We start from the raw sequence: 14,167 nt of genomic DNA, 5'->3' as shown, positions 1-14,167 counted from the left end.
TATGTATATGGTAGGCCTAACCATAATGTTTTATATTTGAGTGCGATCGCGTTTGAATGTATCATATTTTTGATCGCGATCGCGTTTTAATGTATCATATTTTGGAAAAGCAAAACGCTCCAAACGGCTTCATGTTTTTACTATTATCTCATTTCATATCATCATAACAAATGGAAACATTTGAAGTTACATGATAATCAATATATTTTTCTCTCGCTTAGTTGTTACTGAAATCTTTTTGAAAATATATATAGGCTGCTATATTGTTATTATTTTATGCAGCACTGCGCATAGCCTATACCTACAAGGCACAACAAAACTGGTGTTCATTATATAATATATTGTTGGAAACATTTGTGTGAGTGTGTGTATTCTGTGAATTTTAAAAAGCAATTTTAACAAGAAAAATCTAAAATGTATTCCCAAAATCATGCAGGCCTTTCTCTTGATATCAGTATGTTCACTTTTTTTTTTTTCAGGGCCCAGATGCCACTGAGTCCTGCTGACTTCAACATTCACAGTACATGTCTCTGTACATGAACATGGTAAAGTGAAAATCAAACACCTTAGAAAATGAAAGGTATGTACAATGTTTTTAGGAATGGCACAAAGGTCTCTTTCTTCAATAAGTGCTTTTTTGTTGTGTATCTTTGGATTATGTTGTGTTGTAAATAAATCCAAACAATTTTAAAAGCCATTCTTTTTTAAATCTCCTCATTCTTTGTGCAAGGGTGGTCAGAATGATGGGCCCTGATAAGCTCCTAATAGGGCCATTAGGGAGGTTCTTTGTCTTTCTCAGGTGTGGAAAGCTTTCATATTAATGAGATGATCCGCCCCTTCGCATATTGCTTTCTAACACAAAACACGTCGTAAATTGTTTAAATCAATATATTGTCTTCTCTGAATGAGCAGTCAGGGTGATTCTCACATAGTTTTAGAGCAAATATTCTAGGCTACGTCATACAATTTTCAAAAGTCTTGTGAAGAAATAATCAGTATATGACCTTATTTCATGACCTTATTTCAGTGAGAATTTATTTTTGTATTTTCACAAACCACGCATAAATGTCATTATCTCAAAACTACAAACTTTTGCATACATGCTGCTGATATATTATTGTAGCAGAGTTTGTGCTGAATACAGTGTAATCAGACTTTAGCCATGAAAATGTCACAAGTAACAGAAATAACCACAAATGTCAGAGCATGTCAGAACACCTCCAGGGCCCAGAAAACAGCTCAGACCCCAGAGGGTTAAAGCATTGTAAGCCTAAATAGATTATATAGCCATTGCTGCCAATTTGGAAAAATATTCACGCCCCTTATTTATTTATTTATTTATTTATTTATTTTTCATGTTGCAACCTTATGCTGCCTGTAGTGTTTTTTGTTATTTTTTTCGACATTAATCTACACTATATAATGACAAAGCCCAAAAAATTTAATAAATAAATAAAATAAAATAAACAGATTTGTGATACTGAAATATTTACTTTGCTTAAGTACACAAAGCCTTAACTCAATACTTATTTAAAGCACCTAATCTGGTGCAGATTACAGATTAAAGTCTTTTTGGGTATGATGCGGTTCTGGATTTGTGGATTTTCTCCCATTCTTCTTTGCAGGTCCTCTCATGCTCTGTGAGGTTGGATGGGGACCGTCTCAGGCCACAGACAAGGGACACCCTGGACAGATCTGCCCTACTAAGGCAAAAGACCTTAACTCACCAGAGTGTGAAACTGAGAAAAATGACTTTAAAGTTATCTTAATGTCCTGGCAATTGAGTTATAGGTATAATATTGTAATTTTCACATGTTGTAGTGTATACCTTTATTAACCCATCTACAAAAAAATGTTGAACTCAAATTTGACCTTTGACCCTTTTTCGGAAGTTACTGTATTCTGCCTTAGCATTGCCCACAAAATGACAATCGGTCATACCAAGGCAAAAGACCTTAACTTCTATTTTATAGCCAATGTTATGCTTAAAATGTAAGCAATATTAAAATTGGACTCACTATGATAAAAATGGCTTTACATGTATCAACAAGAAGTTAAAGTAGTGAGAATAGTTGGAAAAGTATGAATGGTTTTAATTAACATGAATTTCATAAAACAAAGTTGATTAACACCACTAAAGTATAAAAGATGTGGAACATTTAAAGTTTTTTTTTAAAAAACTGACTCTAAAACTGAAGTGTGTGTGTGTGTGTGTGTGTGTGTGTGTGTGTGTGTGTGTGTGTGTGTGCGTGCGCGCGTGCGTGTGACTCGGTGTGTGTGAGAGAGAGAGAGAGAGAGAGAGAGGTGCGGGCGCGATCGAACAGTGGGATCGCGTCCGCGCCTCTCTCTCTCTCTCTTTCTCACGCACGCACGCACGCGCACACGCACACACACACACACACACACTTCAGTTTTAGAGCCGGTAGCAAGTTTTAAAAACTCGTGGTGGATGTAATGGATTTGCCTTCTCGTCGGTTGTTTGACATGGATTTTAACCAAGGTTCAACAAAAGGTAGGCTCTAAATTATTCCTGTTGCTTTTGTATAATGGGTGTGTCGTTGCGGCTCCAACCAACCAACTCGCGTAGTTTTCAGTCAGTGGACTGTCATTGGCAGGCGAGAGCTAGCTATGAAGCATATTTTATTTCAGTTGTACATGTAGCTTTGTATTACGGGCTGTGAATTAAGATATCATACAAGCCTGCTCTATTCAGCGCTTGTTACTGGATAAATTGTTGATTATGGCTCGAAAAGTGTTTGTGTCTAGTTTGTGAAGTAGTATCGCTAGCTTAAGGCTACCGCTAGCTATTATTGGATGTTAAAGATTCAAAGCCATCTCCACCATCATTTTCCCCCGAGAGTATGCCATTCTTCAAACCTAACAAAAGCAATCACTGTGAAAAATGTACGTGTGTGTCTGAGGTGATTTAATTGCTACATCATAACCCCGTAACTCCAGCGCGGCAATACTTTGATGGTCGGTTAGAAGGCAGTGCCGTAACTTCACGGCAGCGCACCCGTAACTTCATTCGAGTGTTCAGGAGCAGCGAGAAACGAAGGCATAAAGCCGTAACTGACGTTACGGGCTTCTACCATAGTTTCCCCTTGGCTTTTTGAAATTACGGCAAAAACATAATCTTATTCCACCCAAAAAACAATCGAATTGAAACTTGATGTTTGTCTACATGATAAAACTTATGTTTATTGTCCTAAAAATTACAATAACTCATTTTCGCCAAAAATTGAAGTTACGACCTTTTGCCTTAGTGCGGCAGAGATGTCCAGTTCACCACAGGGCTCACACACAGACACATATATTCACACCTATGGACAATTTACTGTCTCCGATTCACTAATTGGATTGTGGGGAAAACTGGAGTGCAAGTAGGAAACCCACACTAACACAGAAAGAAAATGCAAACTCCACACAGAAAGGCATTTAATTACAAATCTATTTAAGTATAGATTGATGTGAAAAAATTAAGCATTTCAGAATAAGTTTGCCACGATATGTCCTTGTGTGATTATTTTTCACAGACCCTCAAGTACCTCAGTATGTTGAGTTGACAGTTTAGACTATTCAGTCCAGCACAGAGCAGCTTCACTCCTGAATCCTGCAGGCCATTGTTACTCAGGTCCAGCTCTCTCAGGGAGGAGTTTGATGACTGTAGAACTGAAGACACAATTTCACAGCACTGACCAGTGAGCTTACAGTGTGCCAACCTAAACAGGGGAGAAATGAGAAGCAAATCATTACAAAAACAATATTATTAATGCAGACTGGTGTTTTTAGGGAACTGTATGCATTGTCTCATGTTTTTGAAAAAGGGTCTGCAAAGAACATGAATGTAAAGGCCCTGATATACTTCAAGGGAAATCGGTCTCCCCAAAAAACTATTTAAATCAATAATAATAAATAAATAAATAACTTGTTTTAAATCAAATCGTTCGGGTGCCAGACAAGAGTAGGCCTGTCAAAATAAACCCGGGACAGCATAACTAACCCACCTGTTACATACAACAAACAAAAATATTTCAAAGAGTCTGACTTTTTCTGTCTTTCAACATAAAAGGTTTTAAACAACACCCCTCAAAGAAGGAGAAGAAATCAACAATCGTTGAACAATTTCAGTCACCACCACTGGTTCACACATACATAAAAATACATAAGCAGTGAACCCTTGCAGATACATCAGTTGGTAGTAACAGTGATTCAGCAACAGTAGATTCACATATCCACATTAACTCCACATGATTTAATGTAAAAGAAAACATTAAATAAGCAGTTAGAAGTAGAAGGTGTAAACAACCAAACAAAAATAAAATATATATATCAATCTTAGTAAACTTGGAAAAGTAGCTGCAATAGACACATCGGAAGTTTATATTAAAAAAGCCAGTGCGTAAGTGCATGTGTGTCTGTGTGCTGAAATGTTTTTGTGAGAGAATGGCTTTGAGTCACTGAAGTTTAACAGATCGCAAAGTTTCTGAAGAGTCTCCTGCGACCACAGTGGATGATCAAATATTCCATTCCACACAGCAACTCAAACTTTTCACTCCTCTCAGACAACCCTTTCGCGAGAACTACATTCACTTGTGACATATCTCCCCATGTGCACTAGCCTCACCCTTATATTTGCTTCTACCAATAATTGATGCAAGCCTCCTTTACGTCAATGAGTTGACAAAGTGAGAGTGAAAGTAAAATTTCAGTTTGAGTTGAGTTTTCTGCTTTTCTACATGGTAAACACCTTCAAACTATCATTGGTCCATGGTTTTCTTTGACATGGAAATCTTCAGTTCATTTATTCAGTCCCTCGAGGTCCGTGAGTAAAAACCTGAACACACTGGAGAGTTTTTTTCTAGTAGAAAATAAAGCTGTAATTACAATTTAAAGAGACCAAAAGCACCTTAGACCCCAGAGGGTTAAGCAAACTAATTAAGGTTGAATTTCTAGTGTATTGATTCTCTAAGGTTGCGGTCAAGAAATAGTGTCTAATGCTAGACATTTGTGACTCATTCATACTCCGTTAATAACATCACTTTCTTCTGCCACTGTTTGAATGGATGTTTGTGTTTTCATTAGATTAGTTTGTGTGTATTAGAGTAGTTCAGTAAAGTCTTGTTTGATTTTACATATATTGTGTGTCTTGTGCTGTGTGCTTACAAGTTACTGCCTTAAACTGTAGATTTTGTTATCTTGCTCATAATCAGTGATCATAATTTTATGATATTATTACCATAGGCCACGGGATGATAATATGTCCAGAATTGATAAAATACCCTAATCTCAATTTATCGGTGGATGAATAGTTGATAAAGTGTTAAATATTAATTCTGAATCATTTGCATATTCATTTGGTTCTTGTTCACTGTAATTAACTCACCCTTTGAGTTATATTGATCCTAGTTCCCTTACACAGCAGAGAAATGTTACGGATGGTTTTATTTCCTCCGCACACACTGAAACACAAGCAGTTCTGCACATTCACATTCTTCAGAATGAACAGAACTTGTCTTTGTTTTAGTGTGTGCACAAGAATAAAACTAATGTTATGCCAGTTAATGTAATCCAAGTTTGCGTGATGAATATATGCGTGGTGGTGCAACTGGTAAATCGAGTGAGCTTGTGTCGCAGCGACTCGTGTTCGATTCCAGTCAGTAGTGGTTCCTACAATCAATGTACATATATCTGTTCTCATTTTTTCACTGATGATATGAGAGTTAAAATGTCAGTAAAAGTTAAATTCTTAAGCTGTGCCATTATTTATAAAGATTACTTTATTGTATTTGGAGCACACTATAATGATGCCATTAGCACACTTCAAGTGTACTTGAAATGCCATTACAATGTGTTTTAAAAGCACTAAAAGTTTAATTAGTTGTTCCAATTTAGTAGACTTTAAGTATACCAATTTATAGTAGGCCAAAAATACACTTAGTTATACTTAAGTAGATATGAATAAATTGTCAGAGAGAAGACAACTGTCTGTCCTTGTCCTCAACCTCCTCTTACCCTCATTCCTTCACCTTTAACTCTTGCTTCACTTTTTTCATTCAAAATAGCAAAGCTCATCTCTGTCCTTTAAAGGGATGGTTTGGAGTAAAATCAACCTAGGGTCCTAGGGCTGCACAATATATTGAAATTATCGAAATATTGCAAATGTATATATCGCGATATGCATTAGAGCCCGACCGATATATCGGCAGGCCGATATTATCGGCCGATATTAGGCATTTTCAAAACTATCGGTATCGGCATTTATAACGGCCGATAAATGAATATTTCAAAAATAAAATAAAAACGGACGAAACACCCTTCAACCATGTTATGAGTGTTGGCGTTGTATAGTTTGTCCACCAGAGGGCACTCTACACCGTCCCTGTTGGCAACACTCGTGTATAACGCGCCGCACATTCTGCAACCTGCTGATCCAGCCCGAGTCGGGCAGAGAGAACCGCGAGTGAGATCAGCGGTGAAGTGTGTTCATGGTGAGTTGGTCACGACTCACGAGACATACATTGCTTGAATAACAATTAAAATAACATCCCTATCAGTTCTCTTAACTCAAATAAGGATGACAAAATTCGTGACTCATGTCCAGTTTTGCTGCGGTTAAATAAGCCGAGAGTGAAGCGGAACAACGCGACGTAGGCTATATTCACATAAAATGTTAACACTGCAGTTCACAAAAGTTCATAATGTGCATGTGCTTTAATGCTTTGTCGGTTAAACATTTAATTTTAAATGCTGATGCGCTGTTCTAACGTGTGCGTTTCTCAGCGCGTACATGTGAAGCTCACATGCACTAAAAACCTTTCTACCAGCGCCTGGATACTGGACTTAGTTATCTTTCGAGTATTATTGTGCTAATACTGTTAAATACACACAATATTTACATAAACAAAGTCGGTTGTCTAAAGTAAAGGCAAAAATTGAGAGAAAATCTGCTTGTCAAATGCGTGTACATTAGACGTGTCGTGTCGTGCTCAGCTCTTAAAGAGACAGTAGCAATTGTAAACACATTGCCGCTTGTCCTTAAAGGGATAGTTCACCCAATAATAAAAATGATCTCATTATTTACAGGCACTCTAATGTTGTTCCAACTGTATTAATTTCCTTCTAATATTTTTCTAATATTAATAGTTTGAAGAATGTGGGTAACCAAACAGTAGCTGGTCCCTATTGACTTCCAAAGGAGAAAAATATACTATGGAAGTCACTGGGGTACATCAACTGTTTGGTTACCCACATTCATCCAAATAACTTATTTTCAACAGAAGAAAAAAACAACTTGAGAGAGTAAATTATGACAATTTGAATTTGTTGTCAATTTGAATGTGAAATTGTTGTTTTTGTTCAAAGGACTAAACGTTTAGTCTTAAAAAAAATCTTAAGTTTGTATTTTTATACATTTTATTTATCAGAACTTTAATATATTTTGATGTTCCTCTGTTCTGTTGTGACAATAAAAGAAACAAGTTTCTTTTTAAAATGCATTATCATATCATTTTAGTTAAAACTCATAAATAACTACAAATAACTAATGTTAGGGAAATTTGTTAATGTTTTGTTGCGCGTTTCTGAAAAAAAAATAAATAATTTAAAACCAACAAATATTTGTACCGGTATCGGCCTTCAAAATCCTTTATCGGTCGGGCTCTAGTACCCATCAAATGTTTGTACACACCAATTGTAAAGTGTGTCCAAACTTACTGTACTATAATACACATAAATAATATTGCTACTGTATTATAATATACACATAAATAATATCGGCCGATATATCGGTATCTGGCTTTTTTTTATCGGTATCGGCGCCCAAAAATCCATATCGGTCGGGCTCTAATATGCATATCTATATCTACTGCAATAACTGTGGTCATGAACAAAAGACAAAGAGAAAATCACTCACTGCTCTTGGCTGAATAACTTTTGTAGCTTAAATAAGAATCAGTATTTAATTCATACAGTGAAAACTAAGCAGTGTTTATTTTTGCATTTGATTATTCAGTTTCTGTTCTTTGATAAACCTAATGTAGGCCTACCTGAAACCCCGAAACCCTGAACCCCGTGGTTTACACTGATGTAAAAATAACACTTCTTATATAACAGTAAAACACTGCTGTTCACTTTCAGAAGCTACAGGGATGTTTTCTTGTCACAAAAAGAATGTGAAACACATATGTAGGTTATATAATTTTAAATATATTTTAAAGATAATTGAAGTTTATTTTATTAAGCATTATCGTATCACATATCGAATATCGCATTATTTAATGAGTTATCGAATTTCGCATTTTTCTTTAATATAGTGCAGCCCTATAGGGTCCTTTGCACCATGACATCGAGCCAAACACCCCACCAGAAGCCTTTTTTCCCTTGGTTGAACATTATTAAAGTTAGAGCTTATTTAGTGATATCAGCCGAATGGCTTAGTGCAGGCGCTATTGGCTCCAATTTGTATCTCGTAAATTACCACACTAATAATGCCCAGAATGGTACCAAACTTTTACAGAAGTACAAATAGGTTCTGTACTTATAAAACGAGGCATTGGAAAGTGTGTAAGTACATCAGGAGTTTATTTCAATAACACTTGCCTGACGGCTCATGCTACTGCTAACCCGGGCACCGACATCACTTCAGTGAGTTGAGAAAACCACGTAAGCACGATGCATAAGGAGGTAGTGTAACGACGCCCAGTTCCAGGAATGCACTAATATTTTGTTGGTAGTACCAGTTTATAACAATTATTAGTTAACACTAAGTTGTCAACACTTCGTAAAAAAAAAAAAATCCTTGTTACACTACATCCTTATGCATACAAATACAAATTTGGAGCCATTCGGCTGATATCTCTAAATAAGCTCTAACTTTAAAAATGTTCAACCAAGGGAAAAAAGGCTTCTGGGGGGGGGGGGGGTGTTTGGATCGATGTCATGGTGCAAAGGACCCTAGGTTGATTTTACTCAGAACCATCCCTTTAACTGTGCTAAAGCTCTGATTTCTAAGTGAACAATTCGACAACTACTGTTTACACATGTTAGGAGAGGGTATTTGTGTAAAGAGCTTGGCATTTTGAAATATGTTGCTTTCCAAAGAGATTAAAGAGATTTTACAGTAATTTTGAATGTTGTACTTAATACAGAGAACTGTGTGTAGTGTTTTTTAATATGATATACAACTGAAAACTGAGTGTAAAGCAGGAACTGTAGTGGCAATTTTGCAGCCTTGTATAAGGATTTGGTACATTAGAGTTTTTAAGTGTTGGTGATTGCATTTCAAGTTTCAATTAAATATATAAACAATTGAGAAACTGTAATTAATAAATGTGAAACACAAACCTCAGAACATTGAGTTGACAGTTTGGACTCCTCAGTCCAGTACAGAGCAGCTTCTCTCTTGAATCCTGCAGGTCATTGTTACTCAGGTCCAGCTCTCTCAGGGGGGAGTTTGATGATTGTAGAGCTGAAGACACAATTTCACAGTGCTGATCTGTGAGATTACAGTCTGCGAAACTGAAAAAATAAAGGATATTTGATTAAAAGGCATGCAGGTGACAAGACCAACTTCATCCATCATTGTGGGGGTATTATGTTAATATTTCAATTCAGTTGATATTATGTTCATATTTTCACACTCACAGAGCTTTTCTGCAGTTCCTCAGAGCAGGTAACAGTCTACTTCGACCCTCTTGTGATGATATGATCTTGTACTTTTTAGGGTCAAACTCATCAATCACCTCCTCTGACATCAGGATCATGTTTGCCAAAGTTGAACATTGTGCAAGAGAAAGACGTTTCTCATTTGTTCCAGATTTAAAAAATGCCTGCATTTCTTCAACAATAGAATTATTCTTCATCTCAATCAAGCAGTGTGACAGATTCATCCATCTTTCAGGACTGACGTTGTTTTTCTGACCTCGTTTGAGGTTTTGGATTATTTTCTTGATGCTCTCTGGGTTGTTCTCTTTGTGAATCAGCAGATCCTGTAAGAGCCTCTGATTGGACTCCAGCGAGATGCCATGAAGGAATCGAAGGAGAAGATCCAGGTGTCCATTTTTACTTGTCAAGGCTTTATTCATTGCTCCCTTCAGAAACACATCCAGAGAAACATTCCCAGACTGAGTTCTGGACTTTCCTGTGAGGAACATTTTCAGAACTTCACTCTTCTTGTGTAAATAACAGAGAAACACATACAGAGCTGCAAAAAACTCCTGAAAGCTGAGATGTACAAAGCTGTAAACCTTCCTGTGATAAATTACAGATTCCTCCCTAAAGATCTCAGTGCAAATCCCAGAATACACTGAGGCGTCAGTGACGTCTATGCCGCTCTCAATCAGGTCCTCCTCATAGAACATCACATTGCCCTTCATCAGCTGATTGAAAGCTAGTTCAGCAAGTTTCACAATCACTCCTCTGTTGGACTGCAGGAGTTTCTCTGGATCTCTCTCTTCATACTTCTGGTTCCTCATGCTAGTCTGAATGAGGAGGAAGTGTATGTACATTTCAGTCAGAGTTTGAGGGATTTCTGCACTGAGATCTTGTTTCAGGATGTTTTGAAGCACTGCGGCTGAGATCCAGCAGAAGACGGGTATGTGACACATGATGTGGAGGCTTCTTGCTCTTCTGATGTGCGAGATGATTCTGCTGGCTTGATCCTCATCACTGATTCTCTTCCTGAAATATTCCTCCTTCTGAGGGTCATTGAATCCCTGAATTTCTGTCACTCGGTTGATGTAGTCTGAGGGGATCTGATTGGCTGCTGCTGGTCTGGTAGTGATCCAGATGAGAGCAGAGGGAAGCAGATCTCCTTTCATGAGGTTTGACATCAACACACACACTGATGAAGACTCAGTCACATCAGACACTTTCTTACTGTCTGAAAACATCGGTGTAATTCTGCTTTCATCCAGACCATCAAAGATGAACACAACTGTACATTCATCATACATCTTTGAGTCCAGATCTTGAAGTTCAGGATGAAAGTCCAGCAGAAGTCTGTGAAGACTGTACTGATGATCTTTAATCAAGTTCAGCTCTCTAAATGGAAGAACAAACATGAAATCTACATCCTGATTGGCTTTTCCCTCGGCCCAGTCCAGAATGAACTTTTGCACAGAGACGGTTTTTCCAATTCCAGCGATGCCTTTTGTAAGAACAGTCTTGATTTTGTCTTTCTTCTCTCTTCTCTTCTCCTCATATCCTTGTTCAGGTGAAGGATCAAAGATGTCATTGCAGTTGATTGGAGTGTCTTGAAGGGTCTTGTAACTTTTCTCCATCTGTAACACCTCATGTTCTTCATTCACTCCTTCACTCTCTCCCTCTATGATGTACAGCTGTGTGTAAATCCTGTTCAGGAGGGTCTGGTTCTCTTGTAGTTTGATTCCCTCAAATACCCTCTCATACTTGTTCTTCATGCTGGTTTTGTGCTGGTCCTTGACTCTCTGCAGATCCTCATGCACTGTGTCATGATGACTGATGTGTTTCTGACAGGAGGAGGATGTGCTGGTCTGACAGGACACATCTCTGATCTGGTCAGCTCTCACACCACTGAAAACACATTTGTGAAAATAAAGAAAATAATTTAATATGTTTAATATGAAAATCATATCATATGAGTAGTGTTTGCTCTTACAGAAGAATTTCCATCTATTATGGCCAACTGACATCCTAATATCACACATGGAGTTTCTCAAGGTTCTGTTCTAGCAATAATATGTTTAACCCATCAATGTTTCCCATTCATTAACTAGATTGTGGCAGCCCACCATAGTCTAATTTGTCCTGCTACAGTTTCATAATAAACCAAAAATATAACTAAACTTTAAAGTTTAAAACCCCATTAAAGTTCAGGTAGAATTGACCAAATTTTGTCTTTGTGAAATTTGCACACTGAGCATGGGTTGGAGCTCTTATAAATCAGGCATGTGGGGGCAGATGATGACCTCCATATTTAAAGTAGGGAGACATCAAGTTTTCATTAGTCAAAATGTAAAAAAAAAAAAAAAAAAGAAGAAAAGAAGAAAGAAGGCTAACATTTTTGGCATAAAGTTTAAACCAGAAACCATTATTTTAAATTATAACAGAAGCACTGACATGGAGAAAAGGCCGTTTTTATCTTAAATGATTACATGTAATTAATTTACCAGTAAATGATGACTGACGGCAGATGAAAAGAGACTGCAAACTCAGCTTGTTTCTGCATTTCCTTGTTGCACATAAAAGTCCCCTTTGCCACAAGTGAAGCATTTGAAAAATCAGAGGAGATTTTAAGTCTAAATCACCAGATTTCCTGTAATCTTGATCAGCTGATGTGGATCCTGATTTTTTTAAAGTTCTTTTATATGTGCTTTATATAAATGCTTTATATGCTTCATTGTCTGGTTTGAGCAGTCATGCATTTGTGTCATCAACATAATATTACAAGTTTAGAGACAATCAGTCGATTCATAGGAAGTTATTATTGGCTGATTTATGGCAGATCGATCAGAGTATCCTTACAAACCACTTACATTTATATATTTAAAATATTGGAATGAGCAAAGATTTTGTGGCACCTCCAGCAATTTGTCATGACAACCAGATTGGGAAACACAGATTTTATTTATTCCTAAACAGACTTTTCTTGTTTCAGATTTAATAAAATTAATACTTTCGGTGAATCACTTATTTAAAGGATAATTGTCAATATAACACTGATGCAACAGATGTAACAAAATCATTCCTGTGTAAATGGAGGTCTAACAGAGAAATGGCAGAGAGAAGCATAAGAAAACACTATTTAACAATTCCTTTCTTTGCATCTTGGCCTCCACTTGTTACTTGTTATACTTGTTAAAGAAGTTTAGCCATATGAAATGTAAAATTTTCTGAACCTTTGTGCATTCTGTGTTCATGTGTCTCTCACCCTACATAAGGATACTCACACAGGGTCAAAGGTCACTGCTCCATCACTGAATTTTGTGGCCTTCATGGTCAAACAGTTGGATACTGGAGAAGCTGCTCTCTTTCTTTTCCTGTTGTTGATAATGAGAAATAAACAGAAACAATTCAAATAGTGTCCATGCAGATTATTTGTCTGCTCCATTAAATTAACCAAGTCACGTTTCACATGGACATTTGGCTAATTCTTGACGTTATCACGGACAGCAGCGCAAAGTTGATTCTGTGCTTAATTAATCTAATATTTCATGGTTTTAAAATGTTATTGATGTAATTCGCCATTGAGAATCGCTACAATTATTGAATATATTTTGAGATAAAGGTCTTGTAAACGATTTTCGCTTTTGTTCAAGGTAATTTAAGCAATAGTTTTTCTGAAAATTATGTGAAGTTTGGTAATTGGCCCTAATGTTGAGGCTACAGGCACAATAAAAATAAAAATAAAAATTCAATAATTAATAGCTGGCTGACTTTTCCATTTGTTCCCCCATATTTATACGGAAACCATCATATTAATAATTTTATATAATAAATTATCAAAAATATTGTTACTACTGTAAAACATTTTTTATGGGATCTCAAAGCTTGCAGAATCTTTAGTTTTTTAAAAATTGAATAGAGTTTTTTTTTTTAAATGAATAGGCTATATTTTAATGACAAAACTGCATTTAAATTATTTATCAAAATAAACAGAAAAAAGTACAAACTTTGCTGAAGTCCTGGTGATTTATACGATTTTTAATCAAAAGAAACCACTTTAATGATTTATTTTACCGAAATGCGTTGACCCATCAATGTTCAATAAAAACATTCACTTTCAGGCCAAATAAAAAAAGAGTCTCTGTTTGGATTTAAATAGGCAAAATAAATTATAGAAGCTGTTTTATGGAAGACATCATGTTTAGTACCAGTGCCTAAGATAACAAACCCCTCAGAGTTCTCACACTACAGACCAATTGCTTTAACAGCGCAGTTGATGAAGGTCTTTGACAGATTAGTATTAAACCATATTAAGCAGGTAATGAATGCTGCTGAGGATAAACTACAGTTTGCCTATAAAACTGGTGTTGGGGTAGATGATGCAATTATTTATCTCTTACACAAATCACTAAGTCATTTAGAGACTCTGGATAACATCGTCAGAATTACATTCTTTGATTTCTCGAGTGCATTTAATACTATACAGCCTTCACTACTTAAATGTAAGATGGAAAATGATGGA

The 14,167-nt window shown here is 36.5% G+C and overlaps 1 protein-coding gene across 1 annotated transcript in view; it reads right to left on the bottom strand.

The window, feature by feature from the left end:
- The window catches only part of LOC308687844 (uncharacterized protein), a 53,240-nt gene that overhangs the window by 30,023 nt on the left and 9,050 nt on the right, over nucleotides 1–14,167 (bottom strand). The window contains exons 3-6 of the mRNA XM_081360673.1: nucleotides 12,930–13,019; nucleotides 9,646–11,553; nucleotides 9,346–9,519; nucleotides 3,549–3,722 (exon numbers count right to left, since the gene is read on the bottom strand). Of these exons, the coding sequence (XP_081216799.1) occupies nucleotides 3,549–3,722; nucleotides 9,346–9,519; nucleotides 9,646–11,553; nucleotides 12,930–13,019 (2,346 nt within the window). The remainder of the gene's footprint in view (nucleotides 1–3,548; nucleotides 3,723–9,345; nucleotides 9,520–9,645; nucleotides 11,554–12,929; nucleotides 13,020–14,167) is intronic.

Source organism: Scardinius erythrophthalmus, assembly GCF_964197995.2.
Source record: "Scardinius erythrophthalmus genome assembly, chromosome: 1".
Lineage (NCBI taxonomy): Eukaryota > Metazoa > Chordata > Actinopteri > Cypriniformes > Leuciscidae > Scardinius > Scardinius erythrophthalmus.
Note: the sequence above shows the minus strand (reverse complement) of the source record. Positions and strands in the feature narration are given on the sequence as shown.